This window comes from Mastigoproctus giganteus, chromosome 2, assembly GCF_048544385.1.
Source record: "Mastigoproctus giganteus isolate SK-2022 chromosome 2, ASM4854438v1, whole genome shotgun sequence".
In the NCBI taxonomy this organism is placed as follows: Eukaryota; Metazoa; Arthropoda; class Arachnida; order Uropygi; family Thelyphonidae; genus Mastigoproctus; species Mastigoproctus giganteus.
The window spans coordinates 225713465-225740089 of NC_143576.1; the positions used below are offsets into that span (position 1 = coordinate 225713465).

The 26625-nt window shown below is 38.2% G+C and overlaps 1 protein-coding gene across 1 annotated transcript in view; it reads left to right on the plus strand.

Annotated features, from left to right (window-relative positions):
• Nucleotides 1–26625, plus strand: part of LOC150090186 (formimidoyltransferase-cyclodeaminase-like) — a 158260-nt gene that overhangs the window by 49876 nt on the left and 81759 nt on the right. Inside the window, exon 6 of the mRNA XM_090369004.1 lies at nt 6246–6365. Within this exon, the coding sequence (XP_090225130.1) occupies nt 6246–6365 (120 nt within the window). The remainder of the gene's footprint in view (nt 1–6245; nt 6366–26625) is intronic.

Sequence of the window (26625 nt, forward strand, 5' to 3'; positions counted from 1 at the left end):
TCTCGTAATCTGCCTTCGCCTGCCTAATTTCCTTTGTGACTTGATTACAGACTACTAGCTTATATCTGCCACAGGCTTCTGTGTTGCCTGATAATTTATATGCATCCCATGCATTTTTCTTTTCTGCCACATGCCTCATTAATTCATGTGACATCCATTTAGGCCTGAACCTTGAACACTATTTATTTTTTGGTATGAAAAGCCTAGCAGTCTCCAAGATTAAGTCCCTGAAGGCTTCCCATTTCTGCGAATTCACCGTTGGTAACTTCATCAGTTGTTTCCACTGAATAGAATTTGAAAACTGTCTGAGACCACTGTAGTCACCTTTACAAAAACAAAAACCCTTCCCTTTACCCTTGATAGTAGTTACAATCTTTAAGTAAATCCCACATCAGTACCCTGTGATCACTGTCACCTAGTGGTTCCTTTATCTTCAAATTTCTAATGCTTGCGTTATCACTGCGGATAATCAGATCAAGGATATTATTCCCTTTGGTTGCCCCTTGAACATGTTACTGTAGAAAACAATCCTCCAATAAATCCACAAAAGTCTTGCTATCGTGCAAGTGACCAATCCATAAGTTCCAGTCAGTATCTGGAAAGTTAGAATTCCCCATTACAAAACATTCTGATTTAATGGCCCATTCAATTTCTCTGCACAACTGTTCATTGTACTCATCAGAGTCATTAGGCCTATAACATACTCCTACTCTCATTTTCCTTTTCCAGTTTATGTCACACCAAACAGACTCAACATTGCACTGTCCACCCGTGTCAACTGGATGCACTTCCTTAGATTTTGTGTTTCTTAACTAACGGCATAAGTAGGGCTTACAATACCTGTGAAAATCTTAATACCGGTATTTCGGTATTTTTAATTTATGAAACTGGGATGCGGGTATTCCAAAAACAAACGTTTTTCTCAATAAATTTCGATGACAATTATGTGCAATAAAGTAAGGAAAAAACAAGTACTGGATTTACTTGAATTCATGTTTTAAATAAACTTTTATTGCAATAATAAATATTCTGAAAAAAATCATTAAAAATATTTATTCTAAAAACAAAAAAATACATATTGTTACTGCAAAGTTTAGTTATGTTTAAGCATCCACACTACCTGTCCGAATAAAGTGAGCTCTTAAGAAACATAAGCAATCAATAGTATGATTGTTTAAAATGGATCTAATTTTAGTACATACAGTATTTGATTAGCGGCAGAAAACGCCCTTTCAGATTCTATTCTGGTACTATGGTACTGAGATAATCGTAGACGATCTCAGTCCATATTTTCTAGGCTTTGAACGTTTTTAGCAAAAATAGTTAAAAGTATTTCATTAATTTCCGACTCAAGTTCATCTTTTCAAATCTCATTGGAGTCAGGCAATTTGTTATTTTGGAAAGAATTTGCAGAACACTGATGTTCTGTTCCATGTTTGTCTTCCATGGTTGAATTATGTGCATCATTTTCTGAAGGAGAAAGACATTTTATTAAGCGAAGTATAATTTTCACTATAGTATTTTTACTGAGTCTGGGAGAGAGCAATGAGTGGGGATAAGGAATAAAGAAGAGGGCAAAGAGTGCAGTTAAGGAATTCTTCACATATATAAATGCAAAGAACAGCAGGACAAATCAGATTGGATCCTTATGTAATGGACGTGGGGCAGTATAAGATACCACAGCTGAAGTTGCAGATGAACTTAACAGTTACTTTACATTGATATTTACATAAAAAAAAAAAAAAACCTTGTGTCAATGGGATATTATGGAAGTGAAGTTTAAAAAAATGTAATTAATGATGTTGAAATTTCAAATGATTATTTAATGAGAACTTTCACGCCTACAGGCGAGTAAGACCCCTGTGGTTGATGGCACATACCTATAATCTTAAAGGAGGTGGCAAGTGAGTGCATTGAACCATTAAGGCTAGTTATGAGAGCATCACTGGACTCAGGAGAGATTCCGTTGGATTGGTGTAAATTGGAATATAAAGGTGGTTCGGAGTGTAATGGGAAATTACCAATTGGCCAGGCTAACTTCAGTAGTAGGGAAAATCATGGAGGCAATGCTCAGGGGTGGAATTCAGGATCATTTAGATGGAAATGGAATTCTGTAGGACACACAGCATGGTTTTGTAAAGAGAAAATCATGTTTAACAAATCTGGTTAGCCATTTTGACAAGTCACTCGTGAGCTCGATTTAGAGAATAATTTCAACATTGTTTGTTTGGATTTCACCAAAGCTTTGACTCAATCCCATGTGAGTGGTTACTTTATAAGTTGAAGCAGGCTGTAATCATAGGGAAAATCCTTAGATGGATAGCACGATGGCCTGAGGGCACCAGGCAGAGGGTTGTGATAAATGGTTATTCCTCAGATTGGGTTAATGTAAGAATTGGGGTTCCCCAAGGATCAGTATTGGGACGACTGTTGTTTTTGATTATCTTAAATGACATCTAAGAAGGGATGGAGGGCATGAGGTCTAAACTTGCAGATGATGTAAAGGTCAGTAGAGCAGTAAATGATCGCCGCCAATCAAAGCTTCTTCAGAGTGACCTAGATAGACTTCCGGGATGGTCAGAAAAGTGGCAGCTATGCTTTAATTCAGCAAAATGCAAGGTCTTACACCTGGAGAACAGCAACCCCAAAATAATTTATATACTTGGTGGAGTTGAACTAAAGTCAGTAGTGGAGGAACGGGACTTGGGAGTTATGATACAGTCAGACATGAAGTTGTCCGAGAATTGTGGACAGGTTGCAATGTTGCATGGTGTCCTGTCGATGATTTATCGAAAATTTGCTAGTAGAGATAACGGCATCATAATCATATAAAGGTGATTTTATAACCTTTATGTGATTAAATTATAAACAATTTTTTTTAAAATTAGTACCGAAAAACTGGTATTTTTTATATCAATATCGGTATTTCAATACTGGAAAAAAATGAGCAGGATTCCGGTATTGTAAGCCCTAAGCATAATCCTCCTCCCTTCCTACCCTGTCTGTCCTTTCTGTGCACATTGTACTCCCCAAATTCCAATTCTGCACTGCTTATATCTGTGTGACACCATGTCTCTGATATCCCAACAATATATGCCTTTGATGTAATGTGCAGCACTTCAAATTTATCAATTTTATATACTATACTTCTAGCATTAGTGTATATGCAAGTATACATGCACTTGTTTTTACTCTTAGTTATCCTAACACAGCCCATGTATTTACTTGTTCCACGATGACTCCCAGCAGCTCTTGAAGTCCCCAGCAACTTGCTCTCTAGGCTGCTGCTTGTTACAATAGAAGTAGTGCAAGAATCACTTTCGCCCCTGCCTGCGGCTACTGTTAATCTTTTAGGGGGAAATGACCTTTTGTTCATTGCCCCCTGTCTGCAAAACACCAGTTGCTGGCCCACCACATTAAAACAAAAAACAATACATTAGATGGATACATTCTATACTACACTCACATGGCTGCATATGGTTTATGCCAGTACATTTCCCTGAATGCTTCATATTTGCAATTTTGTGATGGAAATATCATTAGTTGGTACCACTGTATAGAATATAAAAACTGTCTGAGACCACTATACAAATGCAAAAACCTTTAGAAATCCTTGACAAAAGCAAAATCGCTTCACTTTACCCTTGATTGGTAGATATATCTCTAAGTAAATCCCACATCAGTACACTGCGATCACTGCCTTCTAGTGGCTCTTTTATCTTAAAATTCTTAATTCATGAAGAATCACTGCTGATAATCAGGTCAAGAGTATTGCTCTCTTGTTTCTTCTCTAACATGCTGCTGTTGAAAACAGTCATCCAATAAATCCACGAAAGTCTTTTGCTTATGTGTGAGTGACCAATCTACAAGTTCCAGCCAAATATCTGGAAAGTTAAAATCTGCCATTGTAAGACATTCTGGTTTACTGGTCCACTCTATTTCTCTGTACAGTTGTTTGTTGTGCTCATCACAGTCTTTCGGCCTGTAATATACTCCTAATCTCATTTTTTATTTTTCCAGTGCTTATGTCACACTTAACTGATTAAACATTTCACTAGCCACCTGTGTCAACTGGATTCCCTGACATATTTTGTGCTTCTTAATTAAGTGCATAATCCCTCTCCCACTTTTGTTCTATCTTCTAATTCCAAGGAGATTAGAAGATTCTGTACTATCTCTGATCTCTCCCACCTTTCCCTTAGTCTTCACCCGCTATCTTTCTATTTCCATTCATGACACCACAATCCTCTTTAGCCTCTTTGGGAAGGACCAGAAAAGGGCCTTATTAACAGAACTCTCTGGCATGCCTCCTAGTGGTTAGCTAAGGATGGGAGTCAGGGGACAAATGACCTTTTGTTTGTTGCTCCCTGGCTGCAAAAAACCAGTTGCTGGCCCATTACATTACAACAAAAAACAATACATTACATGGACACACCCTATACTACACTCACATTAGCAAAGGCACATGATGCAAGAAAGCAAGCTTATATAGCATTAGCCAAAAAAAACAACAAACCCTATTTCACCCATCCACTCGCTCCAAATGTTTGTCAAGTTCTGCCTTGAATCTATTTAAGCTATCAACTTCTACAACGACAGATGGAAGTTTGTTTCACCAATCAACCACCCGCTGACTAAAGGCAAACTTCTGTACATCTATCCTACAACCGTCTTTCCTCAATTTGAATTTATGCCCTCTCAGGCGATTACTCTGAGCAAGAGGAAGAATCCCATCTGCATTGAGCATGCTCAAACCATTCAAGGTTTGAGCATGCTCAAACCAATCAGATCACCTCGCAGGTGCCTAGTCTCCAGACACTGTAATTTGCAAACCTTAAGCCTTTCTTCGTAAGAACAACCCTTTGTTCCATTCACTAATCTTGTTGCCTTTCTCTGTTTATGGTTGGCATATGGTTTATGCCAGTACATATGACTCAACAACAGATAGGGTGAACCCTGGATTTCACAACCAGTACACAGTGACACAATAACAATATCCTTTGTGTATCAAGCCTGATGGTTCTATGACATTGATGTGGAAAAAGGGTTATGGGAAACCACCAGTGGCACCTTACCCTGAACACTATGCCACTGTCCTTTCTATATACATTTTACTCTCCATATTCAAATTCTGAATTCCTTATGTCTGAGTGACATCACTTCTCTGATATCCCCATGATGTCTGCATAAGATGAATTGACCAGCACTTCTATTGGTACATGCAACAGCCTGGAAAGCATGGTGCCAGGGACTTCAGGACCTGTTGTTGGTCATCATGGAACAACTAAATACATGGGCTGTGTTAGGTTAACTAAGAGTAAGAATATGTGCATGTATACTTGCATGTACACTAATACTAGGAGCATTGTAATTAAATTTGATTAATATGAAGTACTGATTAAGGCCTCAAATACAGACATTGTAGGAATAGCGGAAACACAGTTTCACTGAGACATAAATGATGCTGAATTTGAATATGAGGAGTACAAGTTATACAGGAAGGACGAACAGGAAGGACAGGACAGGAGAGGTGGAGGGGTTATGTTCTTATTTAAAAAACATTAAATCTAAAGCAGAGCATCCAGTTGACATGGGTAACGAGGGCAGTGTTCAGTCAGTTTGGTGTGATATAAGCAGTGGTGGGAAAACAAAATTGAGAGTAGGAGTGTGTTATAGGCCTAATGGCTGTGATGAGTATACCAAACAGCTATACAGAGAAATAGTGGGCCAAAGCATCAGAATGTCTCATAATGAGGGATTTTAACTTTCAAGATATTGACTGGAATTTGTGGGTTGGTCACACACATTATCAAGACTTTTGTAGATTTCTTGGATGACTGTTTTCTACAGCAGCATGTTAGAGAGGCAACAAGGGGAAGCAATGATTACCATCATAATGATTACTAATGTGAAATTTAATTAAAGACATGAATAAGGGTAATGGGAAAAGCTTTTGTAAGGGTGATTACAGTCGGACCAATTGATGACGTTACCAACAGCAAATTCTGAATTGGAAGTATTCAGAGACTTTTTTCATTCATTAACCTAACAGATTAATGAATAAAAAAACCAAAAATGCTGAACATTGCCAAAAAGAAACCAACTGAAACTTTATTGATATAAATTTAAAAAAAAATAATAAAAGTTACTATTTATGTATAGCTCATTATGTTATTGATCTTTTTGTTTATAAAAATATTTAGTTTAAATGATACAGTAGGATTTGAATTGAACATTCTTTACAGCTAGGTAGACTTAAACACTGCCAAGCTATAGGGTGGTGGCTCGATGAATTTAATATAGCACAAGTATCAATTAATCTTACAGACCATGATGTAACACCTATACATGTTGCATATGAGGAGGTAAGTGTTAATGATTTGCTTTTAATTTGTTATATACTAATTTATGTAGTTTAATTATTCAGATCAACATAGAATATTCAGATTAACATAGAAAAAGGCATCCAACAAGGAGAGCCAATCTCCCCAAAACTAATTTTTGCCTGTTTAGAATAAAAATTTTTTCAAGCTAAATTGGGATAATAAAGGACTCAAGATAAATGAAGATTACCTGAATCACTTATGATTTGCAGATGATATCATTCTGGAAGAACTGCAGCACAAAAGCAAGACGTTTCATTTGAAGATGTATCAAGAAAGCACAGGTTATGATCAACACATTTACCAGACCAAAGAAAATCATGGCTGATGGACAAAAACTAGAAGAAGTGGAAAGGAATGTTTACCCTGCACAAGAAATTTCAAACAGATGGAAACATCATGAAGGAAGTTGAATGGCACATAAAATTGGGATGGTAAGCATTTGGAAAGCTTAATATAGTCTTTCAAGACAAACTTGCCACTCTGTCTCAAGCGAAAAGTTTTTGATTGATGTATCCTCCCTCCACCTAACATATGGTTGTGAAACATGGACATTGAATGCTAAAGACTTACAAAGGTGAAGGATCACACAGAGAAGTATGGAGTGCTGAATTTTAAACATAACCACAAGAGACTGAAAAACATATGCATGGATTCAACAACAAACCAAAGGTCTGTGACACCATTGAAAGGACAAAGTGCTTACAATGGAAATGGGCAGGTCACATATCAAGAAGAACTGATGTTAAATAGACCAAACAGATTTTGGAATGGATACTGCTTGACTCTAAACTCAAGAAAAAGACCAGGTGGATTGATGAAATTGTGAAATTTCCAGGTTTACAATGGTAACAGAAAGCACAAGACTACAGTTGCTGGAAATGTGTTGATGAGGCCTTCATTCTGCAGTGGATTGACAATGGATGAAGATGATGATAAAATTTTAACAAATCATACAAAACAGAATTAAATATGAGTAAATATTAACAAATTATTTACATTTTACTAAACACTGTAAAATACCCAGTAATGAAAATAAATCATTACTGAATTGTGTAGTATTATATAAAACATTTTGTTTTATATAATACTACAAGTTGGTTTATTCGTACAAGGGCAAGGAATTGCACGTTAATCTGGGCAGTAATGAAATGAAGGGATGTTTACTGAATATGCTGCATCTAAGAAATGGCATTGTAGTAGTGACAAATAATGCAAGAAAGAAAGCTTATATAGCATTAGCCAAAAAAAAAAAAAAACCACGCACTTCACCCTTCCATACCCTCCAAGAGTTTGTCTAATAATTCCTTGAATTTATTCAAACCAACCACTTCCACCACACATATGGAAGCCTGTTTCAACAGTCAACCCCCAACTGGCTGAAGGCAAGCTTCTGCACATCTATCCCGGAACTATCCTTCCTCAACATGAATTTATGCCACCTCATGTGTGTAATCTTAGCAAGAAGAAGAATGCTATGAACTTTTAACTTACTCAATCCATTCAAGGCCTTAAATACCTCAGTCAGATTTTCTTGCAGGTACCTAGTCTCCGGGGGCTAAACTTTGCAGAACTTATTAAGCCTTTCTTGGTAAGAGTACCCCTTTGTTCCCCTCATCAATCTCATTGCACTTCTCTGTATTCTTTCCAGCAGCTCTACATCCATCTTAAATTGAGCCCCCCACCTGTATGCAGTATTCAAGATGTGGCCTGACCACTGCCTTATACAATGGAATAATCACCTCCATATCCCTGCTATCAAAATTCCTGTATCTTATTGACAAAACCTCATGAGTTGTACTGGCAGTCTGTCTGCATTGTCCAGATAACTTCATGTTAGACTACACAGTTACCTCCAGGTTCTTTTCGTTTTCCACTTCTCCGATTGTAGTACCACACAGTTCATACATTACTCTGGGATTACTCCTACCCATGTGCAGTACCATAGCATTTGTCAATGTTAAACTTCAATTGCCATTTCTCAGCCCATCTACTTAATTTTTCTAGATTTTTTTTTTTTGCAACAGCATACTATCATTACTGTTATTATCCACCCTGCCAACCTTTGTATCATCTGCAAATTTCAACGTTAAGTCTGATATACCTTCATCAATATCATTGATAAATATACAAAACTACAGTGGAGCCAACACCGAACCCTGTGGGACTCCACTAATAATATTAGTCCACGAAGAGCAGCACCCATTGATTACCACCCTCTGTCTTCTCCCACTCAACCATCCTTTTATCCATTGTAGCAACTTACCTTAATACCATTCTGCTCTAATTTGTACAATAGTCTTCCATGTGAAATCCAAGTATATGATATCAAAATTATTTTTTGAATCTATTTCCTTTGTCACTGCATCACAGTATCCAAACAAATTGGTCAGACAAGATCTCACCTTAACAAACCAATGCTATGATTAAAGTATAACAGCACTCCTTTCTAGATGGATCTGCATTACTTCTTTAACCAGTGATTCCATTATTTTCCCTGGAACACAATTAAGCTACATTTGCACATCTCCTGAATCCAGTGATGCTCTCATAATTATAGATAAGGATTTGCTTGCCTCCTTTGCTGCCTCCCTTAATATAATTGAATAGATTCCATCTATCCCAGGTGCCTTATTTTATGTTTAGCTACAACAATTTCTCTTCTACTTTCCTTTCAGTTATCAAAAAGTCATTTAGCTCTGTTAGATTTAGACAAACCTCTGACTTCCCCTCCCATAAAGAATTCCTTATCTGTGAAGGGATATGCAAAATATCTATTGCAATTTGTCAGCAGGGTCATCAACAGTTAATCCATTGGCATCAAGTGGCCCAATATGATTCCACATGTAATCCCTCTTGTCGTGTCTGGGCATAATTGCAGACACTTTCAAATTCAATCCTAACTTCAACTTTTTCCCAACTTTGTCCTGTACTTGTTAAGTAAGTCCTCAGATCTGCTATTCTTAACATCATTAGTGCCAATGTGTACAACAGTATCACCTTTTGTGCCCTTAAAAGATGATATCTGCTCTGCATTGTCATCTACCTTTGCCCCTGGCAAGCATAACCTGGTCCTATTCCTCCTATCCTTGCATGGCATATTTCCTGTTTCCATGACAATAGAGTCACTGACAATAACTATCTCCTGTGGGACCAGTGCATTCTGCCTTGGAGATTGCTGCTGTGTTGCCTGATACAAAAGTGTAAGCTCTGACTTTGAGTTGGGTAGCTGAGTGCTTGATGGGGCCCCATTTTAATTCCTTCGAGGGCATCTACCCAAATCTTCAAACTCTCATAAACACCTATCAGAACACTGGGTTGGTGCCTAATTTCTTCACACTCTCTGCACCAAACACACAGACATTCCCCCTTGGCTGTATCATGTTCTTTCTCAGAAAGTCCACGAACGTTGCATAAGTTGCACATTTTGTTAGGCCATGGTTCTTGGGAGAATTGCACATTTTGTTAGGCCATGGTTCTTCGATTCTCTTCGAGCTCAGCACTCCACTATTTTGCGCATATTGCTTTGCTGCTCTAGTCTGGGGCATGATTTCCATTTAAATACAATTTAATTGATTAACAATGAAAATTAATAAGATTAATAAACTTAATTGATTAATTGACTCTAAGCTAATAGATTTCTAAATGCAGTGATACGTAATACTCTATTAATGTTTGCATTATACCTTGTGCTATCAAGTTCAAGATATACGTTATTCTATACCATTATGATTGCAGAGTTTTAAATTGGTTATATCCTCACTAAAAGTAAAATTTCTTTGCTAAAAACAAAAAAATGCTTGACAAGTGATGTGAACCTTTTTGAGCTACTTACCACAATTAGAACCCTACTGTTCTATTGCACTACTAGTTATGTGTTACAAAATTCATGGAAAATCAGATACAATAGCAGTACAATAATAAGTCATGGCATATGAAATTATTAGCTAAATTTAAAATTAATCTAACAGATATGACTAAGACTAGTAAACTATTTGTCAAACACAATTTAATATGTTAATTAATCAAAAAGACTGTAAAAATTTCCAAATAACTTATCCATTCCCACAGTGTCAAAATTCTTCTTTCTCACTAATAACCATGTAGTGCAAGGAAGCCACAGGCATTTGCTGCACTGTCAAAAAAAAAAATAATAATAAAGCGAATAGATAAGAAAATAAAAATTATTTGCTTCCCACATAGGTAACTATCCAGTTGCTCTTTGAATATATTCAAACTGTCAGCGTCAACTACCTTGAAGGCAACTGTTCCAGCAATCAACAAATCACAGGCTAAAAGAAAACTTCTACAATCTAGTCTAAATCTCACAACTGTCCTCTTCCATCACTTGTTGTGGAAGTGGATAGTTTGAATAAAATGGTAAGTGTGCAACAATCAACCACCCACTGGCTGAAGGCAAACCTCTGCACATCTATTCTGCAACCATCCTTCCTCAATTTGAATTTATGCTCCCTCATGTGTGTAGTCTGAGCGAGAGGAAGATTGTCATCAGCATTGAGCCTGCTCAATCCATTCAAAGCCTTAAACACCTCAGTTAGATCACTTTATAGGTGCCTAGTCTCCAGACACTAATTTGCAGACCTGAAGTATTTCTTGATAAGATCAACCTTTTGTTCCCTTCACCAATTTCATTGACCATCTCTGCACCCATTTCAGCAGATCAACATCCTTCCTAAAATGAAGTTTCCAGACATGTATGAAATACCTAAGATGCGGCCTAACTATTGCCTTATACAATGGGAACCTCCTTACCCCTGTTAGCAAATTTCATGTATAACATTGATAAAACTGCATGAGTTGTCTGTCTGCATTGCTCAGAAATTGTGTTTGCATTTTCCTGTAAGTGCTGGTTGAGCAGGTCTTTAATTTCTCAAACTATCAGCTTCAACTGCCCCTGAAAGTATTATAAATTTTAGTGATTAACAACTCACTGACTAAAGGAAAATATTCTATAATTCTTCCCCTAAGTAAGTGAGAAAACACATTACTTCATATGTTATAAGAATGTTATGGAATTTTGTAGGTAAAGAGCGATATTAAGTTAAAGCCAGTGTTTCAGATTCTGCCCTCCCTTCTTCTGGTCTAAAGTTTATAAATAAACAAAATAAAATGGCAGTTGGAATGTCAAAATATTGAAGAATGTAAAATAATATAGTATATCGCATCTCTTGGACTAAAAGGGATATTTATCTAAGAGAGCCCTGCTATAAATTACATATATGAGGGGTGATCATTTAATTTGCAGACTGGTGGCGCAAGATTTTGTTAACCGCACAAACTTTCCATAACTGCCGCTAGAGGCACTCTCTCTCGTCGCTACTGAGCAGGCTCTGTGTGCGCATGCTAGTACTTGTCGAGCTAGTGTTACTTACTTGAAGAGTTTTTTTTTTTAGCTATGTGTCGCTGATAATTGTTTTGAAGCAAGTATCAAGTCGGACATACAGAATTTGAACAGTGATATATGATTTGTTATTTTGTCAGACTGGACTTAAATGCATCGTAAACAGTTAAAGAGATGAATGAAGAGTACGGCCCCAACCCGACCCTGAAACACATCAAACCAACCCAACAAAACTATGAGTGCGAGAAGACATTGTGTCAGAATAATTAAAATCACGTTCCATTGTGCATTGGATCATTCCTGGCTCTGTGAGTGAAAGAATTCATTAAATTATTTTATCTGTTTATCTTATTCATTTACATTTGGAGAGCATTGATTAGAAGCATTCTACGCAAAATATTGAGGTAATCTCTTATGCTTTTTAAATAAATTTATTTTGTTTATTTATAAATTTTAGTCTAGAAGAAGGAGACAAAGTGGCTGGCCTTTGAAAACATCAGCTTTGACTCAATATTAATTAAAATATTTTATTTTTAGCTATAAATTTATATAATAAACATTCTAATGCTGCTATAAACAGTTGTGTATTTTCTCATTTACTATTTGGTAACCTGTGTATTGGTATCAAGTCAATTAGTAGTGGAAACTGATAGAAGAAAACAAGCTTATGCAGCATTAGCCAAAAAAAAAAAAAAAAAACACGTGCACATACATCACCTATCTGATCCCTATAATAATTTGTCTTGTTCCTCCAATCAGCTACCTGCTGACTGAAAGCAAATTTCTGCACATCTACTCCTCAACTATCCTTTTTCAATTTAAACTCCAAGTATGCCCTTGAACAACTCTTATCTTCCCCTTTAGTTTTAAATTTATGTCCTCATATTCTAATGTCGCTTAATGCCACGAATATCTCGCTTTTTTTCATTTGCTCCCGTAGAGCCTTAAATGTCATTCAGATTCCCCGTAAAGTACCTAGCTTCTAAGCTCTATATCCTATGTATTCAAAGTCACTCCTCATGTGGGTACCCTTTTGCTGATCTCACCAGGTGTATTACCCACATTTGGATCTTTCCCAGAAACCTGTCTTTTTTTTTTAATTGTAGCTTCCATACACAGACATAGCATTCTTAGTGAACTTTCATAATTTACATATACAGTGGAATTATAACTTCCTATCTCTATAAGAAATTGGTCAATTAAACTATCAACAAGACACCACAGGTCCTTCTTTCTGCTTGTCTGCACTGTATCAGAACTTATCTTTGCCTATTATGACCCTCAAATTCTTGTCTTCCACAACTAATTTTAATTTGGCTCTTCAGGTTATCTTGAGACTTATCTGACTGCTCATGTTCTGTGCTATCTTAGATTTCATTAAAAAGATGCATTGTGTAATGTAAATCATAAAAAATCATAAATTAAACCTAATTGTTTTATAAGGCATAAGAAAATAATAATTAGGTGTCATAAAAAAAACATTAAGGAAAATATTAATTTTAAATTGAACTGTTTTTATACATATAGTCCATCTCAGTTAACATTTGATGATCCTTCTGCAGAAAGTACTTTTGCATTACAGTAGGAATTGTGGGACTGACATTAAAAAGATAGCATTAAAGTCTGGATTTCATATATTTTGAAATACACAAAGTTGTTTTGAAGACAACTTGGTCAGCTAAATTATATATACTTTTCATTTTGAAATGAAATTGTTATAAGAAAGATCCTGATGGGATGGTTGTGATAAGCCTGCCTTTGTTCCTCAAACAATGGTGCCTCTGTAGCCAGGTGGGCAGGAGCAGCAGTGCATAGCACACGCTTCTTGATTAGACTGGGGTTCGAGCCCGTGACCACCAAATACGGAGGATGTGGAAAGGTCAGGGAATAACCACCGCATATCCCCGGAGCAATATGGCCTTAGTTGCTAATGCTCCTAAAAACCAAATAACAAACAAACATCCTCAAACAATATAACAAAATGCTGAACTTTTAGAAGAGCATGGCCTTTAGTTTTAAGGTTTCTGCCATACCATGTGATCTCAATCCTATCAAACTTTGTTGGGCTTAGGCAAAATCATATTATCATATAAATCATTTATGTATGTCATGCAAGCAATTTGGAAAATAATTATTGGACCAAAGAATATATGACTGAAGGGAGAATGGTGAAACCACTTATTTTCTATAAATGGCAGTGAAGATGAAACTGACAATGAGTCATCTGTCATTCATTGTGTTAGCAGTGAAAATTTTAATAGTGATTTTAACTTCATGCTGTAAAAATGAATTCATTTTAAGTACTCTTTTTCTCTCTACAAAATAGGCACCTATGAATTCTTCTGAAACACTGCTCTTTTCAGGAGAGACAAATTTTGGTAAAGAATAACCCGTCCTTTATACCTTTTCATAACTTTTTTTAGTGTTTATAAACCAGGCATTTATAACAAGCTATTATTTATAGTCACTGCCCATCCTCTAGAACAGTGGTTCCCAATCTTTTGTTACTGAAGTCACACTTTAAGTTAAAAGATGAATATTAACGGCACACTAAGCTTTCTAGGAGGAAGATGACTCTCATCAACCGGTGCAATACCACCACTTTGCTTATTGGAGGCTCAAAGTGGTGGAACCCATGTTTAGTCTCCAAAGCTAAGTTCCGGTCAACCCTTCCCAATCTCTTCCATCATGCAGTGTGACTGATGACTTTTCAGTTTATGATGGACATCATGGCGAGATCCAATCTTCCTTACATTTCAAGGGTATAGCTCTAAAACGGTGTTCGCAGGCTGGCCGTTAGTCAGTACAACGGACTGAATCTATTGGTAAATCTTTAGGAGGCTTCTGGATCAGCTAGTGTATAATCTTGCTACCTCTACTTTGCCAGATAGTGACTGGAGGGAGTCCGAGTTGTGTGTATGCGGGAGCCATTGTCGGGGCCATGTTATGTCATGGATCTGGGTATATTCTTACGATGTGTACGCTGTATCCAAAAATTTCATTAATTCACACAGCATGTCCCTCCCCACTTTTTCTTACTATTGAATACACCGTGAATTGTCAAACTAATAACATAAGCTTATCTGTGAAAAGATCTAAATACTTCACAAGTATACGTGGTCTCAATTCTAATCTCAGCGTTGTCCATTTCTACTTGCAGTCTGCCAAACCCCATGTACTTTTTCTGACAGAATCTCAATTATCAGTTGATTCAACTACTGCTCATCTCAATTACCCAAATTATTTGCTGTATAATTCCTTTCGCCTCAAAGGTGGTACTTGTGCATATGTCCGTTCCGATATTCTCTGTCAGAGACTTTGTAATTTGGAATCTCCTCTTTTCAAGGAGATTCCAAATTTGGCTTAAAATCTCTCTACCTCATTATGTCAAATTCATCTGTTGTCTCTACTGTTCTCCCAACTCCAATAATCACTTGGAGCTCTTTGACTTCCTCTCTTTGCAACTTGACTTTCTCCAGTCCAACTTTCCTAACAGTGAGACAATTTTCTTTGGTGATTTTAATGTTCACAACTCCAGCAGGCTTCCATTTTCTAGTCACACTGACCCAGCTGGTCGAGATGCTGAGACTTTGTAATTACAGACAAGCTGTTCTTGCTACCTGGGAGTCTAAAACGCTGATGGAACTGATATTTGGGTGACACTCAAGTCAAAGTGGACCCAATTTCGGCGAAGTCCGGACAGTCTATGACAGCCAAATCCTCTGCTTGCACCTTCACGATGGTGGGACTGTTAGTAATCCTGGGTATAACCTTCATGCACAAGTACATGGTGGGTGACCACCCAGGTATGAACCAACGTAAGCAGGGGTCGAGGTGTGGCGCCCACACCACATGGAGGAACGCCACCCCTCTATGTTACCAGGCAGTACTAGGTGGTAGATGACTCTCATCAACCGGTGAAATACCACCACTTTGCTTATTGGAGGCTTGAAGTGGTGGAACCCATGTTTAGTCTCTAGAGCTAAGTTCCGGCCAACCCTTCCCTATCTCTTCCGTCATGCAGTATGATTGATGATTTTTGAGGTTATGATGAATGTCGTGGCGAGATCCAATATTCCTTACATTTCGAGGGTACAGCTCTAAAACGGTGTTCGCAGGCCGGCCGCTAGTTAGTATACCGGACTGAACCTATTGGTAACTCTCTAGGAAGCTTCCGGATCAGCTAGTGTATAATCTTGCTACCTCTACTCTGCCAGATAGTGACTGGAGGGAGTCCGAGTAGTGTGTATGCGGGGAGCATTGTCGAGGCCACGTTATGTCAAGGATCTGGGTATATTCTTACCATGTGTACGTCATATCCAAAAATTTCATTACTTAATGCAGCATGTCCCACCCACTTTTTCTTACTATTGAATACACCATGAATTGTCAAAATAATAGAGCAAGCTTATCTGCGAAAAGATCTAAACCTCCCAAGGACTTCCTAATTCATTTCACAAATATACGTGGTCTCAATTCTAATCTCAACGATGTCCATTTCCACTTGCAGTCTTCCAAACCCCATGTACTTTTTCGGACTGAATCTCAGTTATCAGTTGATTCAACTACTGCTCATCTCAGATGTCCAAATTATTTGCTGTATGATTCCTTTCACCTCAAAGGTGGTACTTGTGCATATGTCCGTTCTGATATTCCCTGTCAGAGACTTGGCAATTTGGAATCTCCTCTCTTTGATCTTCTCTGGCTTAAAATCTCTCTACCTCATTGTGTAAAATTCATCTGTTGTCTCTACCGTTCTCCCAACTCCACTAATCACTTGGAGCTCTTTGACTTCCTCTCTTTGCAACTTGACTTTCTCCAGTCCAACTTTCCTAACAGTGAGGTAATTTTCCTTGGTGATTTTAACGTTCACAACTCCAGCTGGCTTCCGTTTTCTAGTCACACCGACCCAGCAGGCCGAGATGCTGAGGCTTTTGCAATTACTAATGACCTAGCATAGATTGTTCATTTACCTACAAGAATACCGGACAATCCTAATCATACAGCCGATACGCTTGATCTTTTTCTCACAAACAACCCTTCTAAGTACAAGGTTGAAGTGAGAGGTCCTTTAGGCACTTCAGATCACAACTTGGTGATTGCCTCTTCTCAAATGGAACCTTTATCTCATGGCTATTCCCAACCTCGTATTGTTTGGCATTACAAGAATGCAAAATGGGATGACCTGCGAGACTTCTTTTCTTCTTTTCCTTGGTCTGATTACTGTTTCAAAACTTCTGATGTCAACGTTTGCTCAGATCGTGTCAGTGAAATTATTCTTGCAGGAATGGAATCCTTTATCCCACACTCCACTTTAAAATCTCATCCTTTATCTAAACCTTGGTTTTCCAATAAATGTGCTAAGGCTGTCCAAGAGAAGAACGTTGCATATCGTAATTGGCTTGTTTCTAATTCTTCAGTTTCATTTTCTGCCTACACCAAAGCTCGCAACAATTGTAAAGCAGTTATTAATCAGTCCAAACTAGAGTTTGAACAGGCTAAGAGTAGAAAACTTGCTTTTTGCGTAATGGTAGCCGAGCATTCTGGTCTCTTGCCAAAACTATTGGCCACAATTTTTGCCCATCTCTGCTCCCACCTCTGTCCAAACCAGATGGTTCTGTTGTCACTTCAGCCAAGGATAAAGCTGACCTGCTAGCATCCCATTTTTCTTTGAGCTCATGTATTAATGATCTTGGTAAAACACCTCCCACCATTCCTAACACGCTCCATTCAATGCCTCCTGTGGTCTTCCGTCAAAAGGATATCAGAAGGATTTTGATGAATCTTGATGCTAAGAAAGCTCCAGGTCCTGATGGTATTTCTCCACTTGTTCTCAAAACCTGTTCTCCTGAACTTACTCCTATTCTTTGCCACCTTTTTTCACTTTCTTATTCCAAAGGTGTTTTTCCTTCTGCTTGGAAATTTGCTCATATCCAGCCAGTTCCTAAAAAGGGTGACAAATCCCTCCCATCCAATTATCGTCCCATTGCAATTACTTCTACTCTTTCTAAAGTAATGGAGAAATCAATTAACCGCCAACTCTTAAACTACTTAGAAACCTTCCGTCTGATCAACGATCGCCAGTATGGATTCCGTCAGTGTCGATCCACTGGTGATATTCTGGCTTATGTTACCCATTTATGGACTAATTCAATGGAAAGGTTTGGTGAAACACAATTAGTTGCTCTTGACATCTCAAAGGCTTTTGATCGTGTTTGGCATAAAGGTCTTCTAAACAAGCTTCCATCTTATGGTTTGCCAACTGTTTTTAGTAATTGGTTATCCAGTTTTCTCTCTGATCGCTCACTGAGGGTGATGGTAGATGGCTCTCTGTCTTCTAACTTCTCCACTAATGCCGGTGTCCCCCAAGGTTCAGTTCTTTCCCCCACTCTTTTCCTCTTGTATATCAATGACCTTCTTCCATTGACTGGAAATCCTATCCATAGTTTTGCCGATGATAGCACATTGCATTCAACTTTCCATTTTGAGAAACCTTGTCCAGCTCAATCAGCTTCAAGTTCTCGAAAATCTGCTGCCAATTCCTTAAATGCCGATCTTCAGGTAATTCTCCAGTGGGGCAAAGACAACTTAGTTGATTTCAACCCTTCTAAAACTCAATCTTGTCTTATATCTCGCAAAAAGGATTCTTCTGCTCCTATACTTATCTTTAGTGACACTCCGATTTCTAGGCAAAATGATATATCTCTTTTGGGGATTACCCTGACTTCTAATCTCTCTTGGCACAAGCACATTACAAATATTGCTTCCTCTGCATCTAAAAAACTTTGTTTTCTCTTTCGCTCTCGGCGTTACTTTTCTTCCAAACAGCTGCTCACTCTGTATAAATCGCAAATCCGCCCTGCCATGGAATATTGTTCCCACATCTGGGGTGGTGCCCCCAAAACCTCTCTCAGGCTTCTTGATTCCATTCAGAAGAGGGCAGTTAGGTTAATTAATGATTCATCTCTAACAGAGTCTCTCCACTCGCTTTCTCATAGACGCACTGTTTCTGCTGCATGCCTCTTCTACAGATACTTCCATGGGCACTGTTCTTCTGAATTGGCTTCTATAATTCCCTCTCTCTCTCTTTCAAAACAGTCCGAACACGTGCCGCCACCAGCCAACATCCATTTACTGTCCAACTTCAAACCCACAGAACCAACTTTTCATCTTCCTCATTTATTCATTCAACTGCCGTTTTCTGGAACAACCTTCCTTCATACGTATTTCCTGAAAATTACAATCTACAGAAGTTCAAGTCCAATATCAACAAATATCTTCTTTCGTGTTCTCAACCTCCAACCCAAGCACAGTACTAAGTACTATAGGTTATAATACCTCTCTAGTTTGGGGTTCTCATAAAAAAAAAAAAAATTACTAATGACCTTGCACAGATTGTTCATTTACCTACAAGAATACCAGACAATCCCAACCGTACAGCCAACACGCTTGATCTTTTTCTCACAAACCTTTTAAGTACACAGCCCTTTTAAGTACACAGTCAAAGTGAATGGTCCTTTAGGCACCTCAGATCATTACTTGGTGATTGCCTCTTCACCAATGGAGCCTTTATCTCGTGGCTATTCTCAACCACGTGTTGTTTGACATTGCAAGAATGCAAAATGGGATGACCTGCAAGATTTCTTTTCTTCTTTTCCTTGGTCGGACTACTGTTTCAAAACTTCTGATGTCAACGTTTCCTCAGATCGTGTAAGTGAAATTATTCTTGTAGGAATGGAATCCTTGATCCCACACTCTACTTTAAAATCTCTTCCTTTATCTAAACCTTGGTTTTCCAATAAATGTGCTAAGGCCATTCAGAAGAAGAATGTTGCATATCGTAATTGGCTTCTTTCCAGTTCTTTAGTTTCATTTTCTGCCTACACCAAAGCTTGCAACAATTGTAAAGCAGTTATTAATCAGTCCAAACTAGACTTTGAACAGTCTAAGAGTAGAAAACTTGCTTCTTGCCCTAATGGTAGCCAAGCATTCTGGTCTCTTGCCAAAGCTATTGGCCGCAACTTTTGCCCATCTCTGCTCCCACCTCTGTCAAATACAGATGGTTCTGTTGTCACTTCGGCCAAGGATAAAGCTGACCTGCTAGCATCCCATTTTTCTTCCGACTTATGTATTAATGATCTTGGAAAAACACCTCCCACCATTCCCAACATGCTCCATTCAATGCATCCTGTGGTCTTCCGTCAAAAGGATGTCAGAAGGATTTTGACAAATCTTGATGCTAAAAAAAATCCAGGTCGATAGTATTTCTCCACTTGTTCTCAAAACCTGTGCTCCTGAACTTACTCTTGTTCGTTGCTGCTTTTTTCACTTTCTTATTTCAAAGGTGTATTTCCTTCTGCTTGGAAATTTGCTCATATCCAGCCAGTTCCTAAAAAGTGTGACAAATCCCTCCCATCCAATTATCGTCCCATTGCAGTTACTTGTACTCTTTCTAAAGTAATGGAGGCGCCTCCGTAGCCAGGTGGGAAGGAGCAGCAGTGCATAGCACACGCTTCTTGATTAGATCGGGGTTGGAGCCCATTCCCACCAAATACAGAGGATGCAGAAAGGTCAGGGAATGACCACCGCATATCCCAGAGCAATATGGCCTTAGTTGCTAATGCTCCTAAAGACCAAATAACTAACTAATTAACTAAAGTAATGGAAAAATCGGTTAACTGCCAACTCTTAAGCTACCTAGGAACCGTTGTCTGATCAACGATCGCCAGTATGGATTCCATCAGTGTTGATCCACTGGTGATATTCAGGCTTGTGTTACCCATTTATGGACAAATTCAATGGAAACGTTCGGGGAATCACAAGCAATGGCCCTTGACATCTCCAAGGCTTTCAATCTTGTTTGGCATAAAGGTCTCCTAAACAAGCTTCCATCTTATGGTTTTCCAACTGTTTTTTGTAATTGGTTATCCAGTTTTCTCTCTGATCGCTCACTGAGGGTGATGGTAGATTGCTCTCTGTCTTGTAACTTCTCCACTAATGCTGGTGTTCCCCAAGATTCAGTTCTTTCCCTCACTCTTTTCCTCTTGTATATTAATGACCTTTCATTGACTGGAAATCCTATACACATTTTTGCCGATGATAGCACATTGCATTCCTCTTTCCATTTTGAGAAACTTTGCCCTGCTCAATCAGCTTCAATGTCTTGAATATCCTCTACCAATTCCTTAAATGCCGATCTCCAGGTAATTCTCCAGTGGGGCAATGACAACTTAGTTGATTTCAATCCTTCTAAAACTCAGTCTTGTCTTATATCTCGCAAAAAGGATTCTTCTGCTCCTATGCTTTGGTGACACTCCGATTTCTAGGCAAGATTATATCTCTCTTTTGGGGATTTCCCTGACTTCTAATCTCTCTTGGCACAAACACATTACAAATATTTAAAATAAATTTTTTTTTTTTTTCTGTTTATACTCCTGTACGACAACCAAGTCAGTAGAGTTTACAATAAATCGTCAATACAAATATTTATCATATTTAGTAGTCAAGGGCTTGAACCCTGGTCACTCAAGGAACGCGTGCTATGCACTCTCGCTCCTGACCACTCGGCTACGTCAGGCCTTAATTGCTTCCTGTGCATCTAAAAAACTTGGTTTTCTCTTTCGCTCTCAGTGTTACTTTTCTTCCAAACAGCTGTTCACTCTGTACAAATCTGAAATCTGCCCTACCATGGAATATTGTTCCCACATCTGGGGCGGTGCCCCCAAAACCTCTCTCAGGCTTCTAGATTCCATTCAGAAGAGGGCAGTTAGGTTAATTAATGACTCGTCTCTAACAGAGTCTCTCCACTTGCTTTCTCATAGACGTACTGTTTCTGCTGCATGCCTCTTCTACAGATACTTCCATGGGCACTGTTCTTCTGAATTGGCTTCTATAATTCCCGCTCTCTCTTTCGAAACAGTCTGAACACTTGCCTCCACCAGCCAACATCCATTTACTGTCCAACTTCAAACTCACAGAACCAACTTTTCATCTCCTCGTTTATTCATTCAACTGCTGTTTTCTGGAACAACCTTTCTTCATGGCGTCTCCGTAGCCAGGTGGGAAGGAGCAGCAGTGCGTAACACACGCTTCTTGATTAGACTGGGGTTCGATCCTGTCACCACCAAATACGGAGGATGCGGAAAGGTCAGGGAATGACCACGGCATATTCCTGGAGCAATATGGCCTTTGTTGCTAATGCTCCTAAAAACCAAATAACAAACAAACAACCTTCCTTCTTGTGTCTTTCCTGAAAATTAAGTGTCTTCAGAAGTTCAAGTCTAATGTCAACAAATGTCTTCTCTCGTCTTCTCAACCTCCAACCCAAGCATGGTACTAAGTGCTATAAGTTCTAATACCTCTCATGTTTGGGGTTTTCATAAAAAAAAAAAAAAAAAACCACGATAATAGTGATTGCCATTGAACTCATTGGAATTTTTCCTAAACTCACAGCATACTTGAAAAGGGTTGCTGCATACCAATTTGCCAAGGCACACTGGTTGGGAACAACTGCTCTAGAATTTATTTAACACGTTATTTGGTATGACATAAATTGAAATAGTTGAAACAGTACAATTGAAAAATTGTTTTTAAAGGCATTATATTGTTTAAAAGTGAAAATGTGAAAATTTGGTATTGTATTACTACTATACACTGTGTAATAATATTAAAACCTACACAGGGTTTTTAAACATTAAAATATGTCATTTTAATTAAGCTATTTATATTTTAAATAGACAGAACAGTACCACGAAAATTTTAAATATATTGAATTAAGTTATATACAGGAAGGTACCACAAAATTTTTGTGATAGCTATACAGTTTCTGAATGGGGAACGCTTTCAGATAGTTACAATGCTGTGGTAATCCAGTGAGATGGTTGCTAAATAGAAACTGCTAGAAAGTCTGAAGTTGGATTAAATGCACTTTATATGACAAATAATGATGTTACTTTTTGTGTGTAATCAGCAACATGATTTCATAGATCAGCATGACATGGATGTAATGACTGTACTAGAACATACTTAATATGTAATACAAAATGCTATTCTGGGAAAATGGTTACAGAATAGCTTCTGACTGAAATATAGTACTCCTGTCTCATCAGACTATGAGTATAGCCTGTTTGAGGAAGTGTCTTGGTATCTGTTGGGTGAGCTCTCTGAAAGGAGATCCAATACAAAAAATGATAAGAGATCTGAATCACAAGACTCAGAGGTTCCCACTCATCTCATTTTAACGAGTATGGTCTTAAAAAAAATGGTGTAATGTGCATGCTTAATGGCATTTTTCAATGCAAGACTTAATGGATGAAGACACAGCACTATATTCTGAACTAGTGAAAATTTATTTATAATTTGGGAAGGATCAGAATTAATCCCTTTGTCATTCCTTTGGTTATGGAACTTACTACATTTCCTTCTTCAAGGAAAACTAACACTTAAATTATCACATTCAAGGGTCAAAACATACTTAAAAGATTGCAACATAATTATTCTTACTGATTGCCATTCTAGACTGACTATACAAAGAGAACTCTAGTTCCTTTCTTATCTTCTGATTGGCTTGGAGCAAAGGGTTGTTGGGGTCTTGGGTAAGTTGTGGAAACGATCTTAAACTATACCTTGAAATGTAACTTCTGGAGATGATTAGTCTCCAGAGGTAAGGAGAAACTTATATTCTTGCAGATCCTCTCAGGCTCACAGAGTTCTTGGTTTGTGGTTGCCATCCCAAGGACTGGAAAAGGCTTTCTGTAGCTGTAGTACTGGTGAGTTTGGGTCTGTGAACAAGAGATGTGATGATGTTCTAGTGACCTTTCACAGATCCCGATCTAGTCACCAGCCCACCTGTCGTGCAGCTACAGAAAGTCTTCCACACTCCTCTGGAGGATTCACACCAATCAGAAACCTTCACAGTCCTGAAGCAGTATTTATTTATTTATTTTTGTACTTTGTTGCATCCTCCAGGGTTTCCCCTACACCGATCTGTACCAGGGTTACAGCAATAAAGCAAAAACCATGATCCAGCAGCCTTTCACAATGTAAACTTCACAAAGCACCCATTCACTTCAAGAGCACCTTCGAAAAAAATACCTGTAGCTGATGACCAGCAGTAACAACAAGTAACAATGTAGCAAATATAGACTTTCCTTTACTTGCAGAGATGCAGTAACTTATAACAAACACTGCTTCAAGACCAAAATATCATTTTCATAACCCTTATCTCCAAGCCAGTCAAAACAAGCAGGGAACTAGAGACAGGCCTCATTACACAGATCTCTCATTCCTTTTTGTTTCTATGAACCAGGATAGGTCGTCAGTAAGAAGTGATGAGGCAGTCCTTTCTTTCTTTCTTTATTTTTTTCAAGACTAGTGTGAAAAAGTATAGTTTATAGCGAAGTAATAAAGTCCTTTACTACTTTTGAGCCTTTTAATGCGATAATTTAAGCTTTTAGTTTTCCCTAAAGCTACTGAAGAAAGGACTGAAGTTATGTAATCAATAGCTGTGATATGGTCCCTATTTTTTTCTGAGTGCAAGTCAGCAGAAAATGGGACTGCATTAATTGAGGCATATGATGCAAGAAAGCAAGCTTATAGAGCATTGGCCAAAAAAAAAACCTTCCCATTTCACCCATCCAGTCACTCCAAATGTTTGTCTAGTTCAGCCTTAAATTTATTTAAGTGATCAATTTCCACAACAACAGATGGAAGTCTGTTCTAGTAATCAGCTACCTGCTGACTAAAGGCAAACTTCCGCACATCTATTCTACAACTGTCTTTCCTCAGTTTGAATCTATGCCACCTCAGGTTCTTAATCTCAGCAAATGGAAGTATCCCATCAGCATTGGGCCTGCTCAAAACATTCAAGGCCTTGTACACCTCAATCAGATCACCTTGCAGGTGCCTAGTCTCCATGGCACATTATAGCCTTAGATGCTAATGTGCCATAAAATCCTAAAACAACCAACCTAGTTTACAGATGCTGCAACTGATAGAATTAAAGCCTCTCCTTGTAAGGGAACCCCTTTGTTCCTCTCACCAATCTTGTTGCCCTTCTCTGTACTCATTCTAGCAACTCTACATCCTTCCAAAAATGAGGCCTCCAGACCTGTATGCAGTACTCAAGGTGTGGTCTGACCATTGCCTTATACAAAGGTATAATCACCTCCTTGTCTCTGCTAGCAAAATTCCTATATATCATTGACAAAACTCCATGACCTGCTCTGGCAGCCTGTCTGCTCTGCTCAGAGAACTTCATATCCGACTGCACAATTACCCCCAGGCCTTTTTCATTTTCCACCTCCCTGAGTGTAGGACCACACAGTTGGTACATTTCTCTTGGGTTATTGCTACCCGTATGCAGTACTTTGCATTTGTGAATATTAAACTTCAGTTGCCACTGCTCAGCCCATCTACCTAACTTTTCAAGATCCTGTTGCAGTAGCATACTGTCTTTACTATCATTAACAACACTGCCAACCTTTCACAACTATAGATTACATTACATAAGTCTTTTTAATAATTTACTTCACTTATTTTTCTAACTAAAGCTGTTGGTGCAGCTCTCAGTGAATCTGAGGAATGCTTTCAGAATTATATATAGACTCTCAAGACCTGAGAGAACCATTTTTTTTTTTTTTTTTTTTTTTTTTTTCTAACTCTGAGTTCCAACAGTGTGAATATTTTTAGTCTTGTATGCAAGCATTGCATTTTGATGCATGTATGGTGGAAGTATTATGTCACCGTCATAACTAAAGGTGATGAGAATATACAATAAGTGCACAATAGAGATGTATACTATCATTATATATGGTCATTCAAATGGAAATACAGTAGACTCTCGATTTTAAATACCTTAATATTTTTATTGCAGGCAGTGATTGGTTACATGATTGCCTGATGCAATAATACCCACAACAGCAACAGTGTTAGGGGTAAATAAATTTTCTGTTTATACTCCAACACGACAACCAAGTCGGTAGAGTTTACAATCAATCGTTAATACAATATTTATCATATTTAGTAGTCACGGACTTGAATTCCGGTCCACTCAAGGAATGCGTGCTATGCACTCTTGCTCCTGACCACTCGGCTACGTCAGGCCTATTTTCTGGGATAGATGGTAAAAATAAATTTCTGAATAATCGATTTCCCAGTTAATCCAAAAATACAGCAAGTCCCTGACATACGTAAGAGGTATTTTCCAGGACTTCTTACGTAACTCAGGAATGACTGATAAAATATTGCTACTATATCACTGATACGACAAAATTACAAAAACCACATAATATCCTTAGAAGAATGGGGAAAAATAGTGATATATTTTTAACTAGTTCAATTAAAAACTTTATCTGGGGACTGCGGTGCCATTCAGGCTATCTGAGAAGTAGCCTGAGTGGCACTGAGTAGCCTGAGTGAGAAGTAGCATAAGAAAAGAAAACATAAAAGGAAGAAAAAGTGCATGTTCGTACTGTAAAAACTGATAGTCTGCACGGGTAGCACAGTGGTATCATCACCGTCCTCCCCACACTGTGTGGAAAAGGCCCGGGTTTGAATCCTGTCAATGACGCGAGGAACTTTAATGGGTTTTTTTCACTCCATGGCTGAGTTAGTCGGTCTCAGGCATAGATAGCAAGGTTTTTCCCCAGAAACTGGGGTTTTTCCATCCAGCAAACAGACAAATCGACCATAGAACACATGCAATTAACAGACATAAGACAGCATGGCAGATGAATTTAGTTATTTGGGTGGCCTGAATATAATAGTTTGGTTTTTTTTTGTTTTTTTTGTAAAAACTGATATGTGTTTCGCAGCTTTGGTTGTTATAGTTGACTTCATTGGTACCGATCACTTCACTGCTTCTCGTATTCTGTCTTTCTC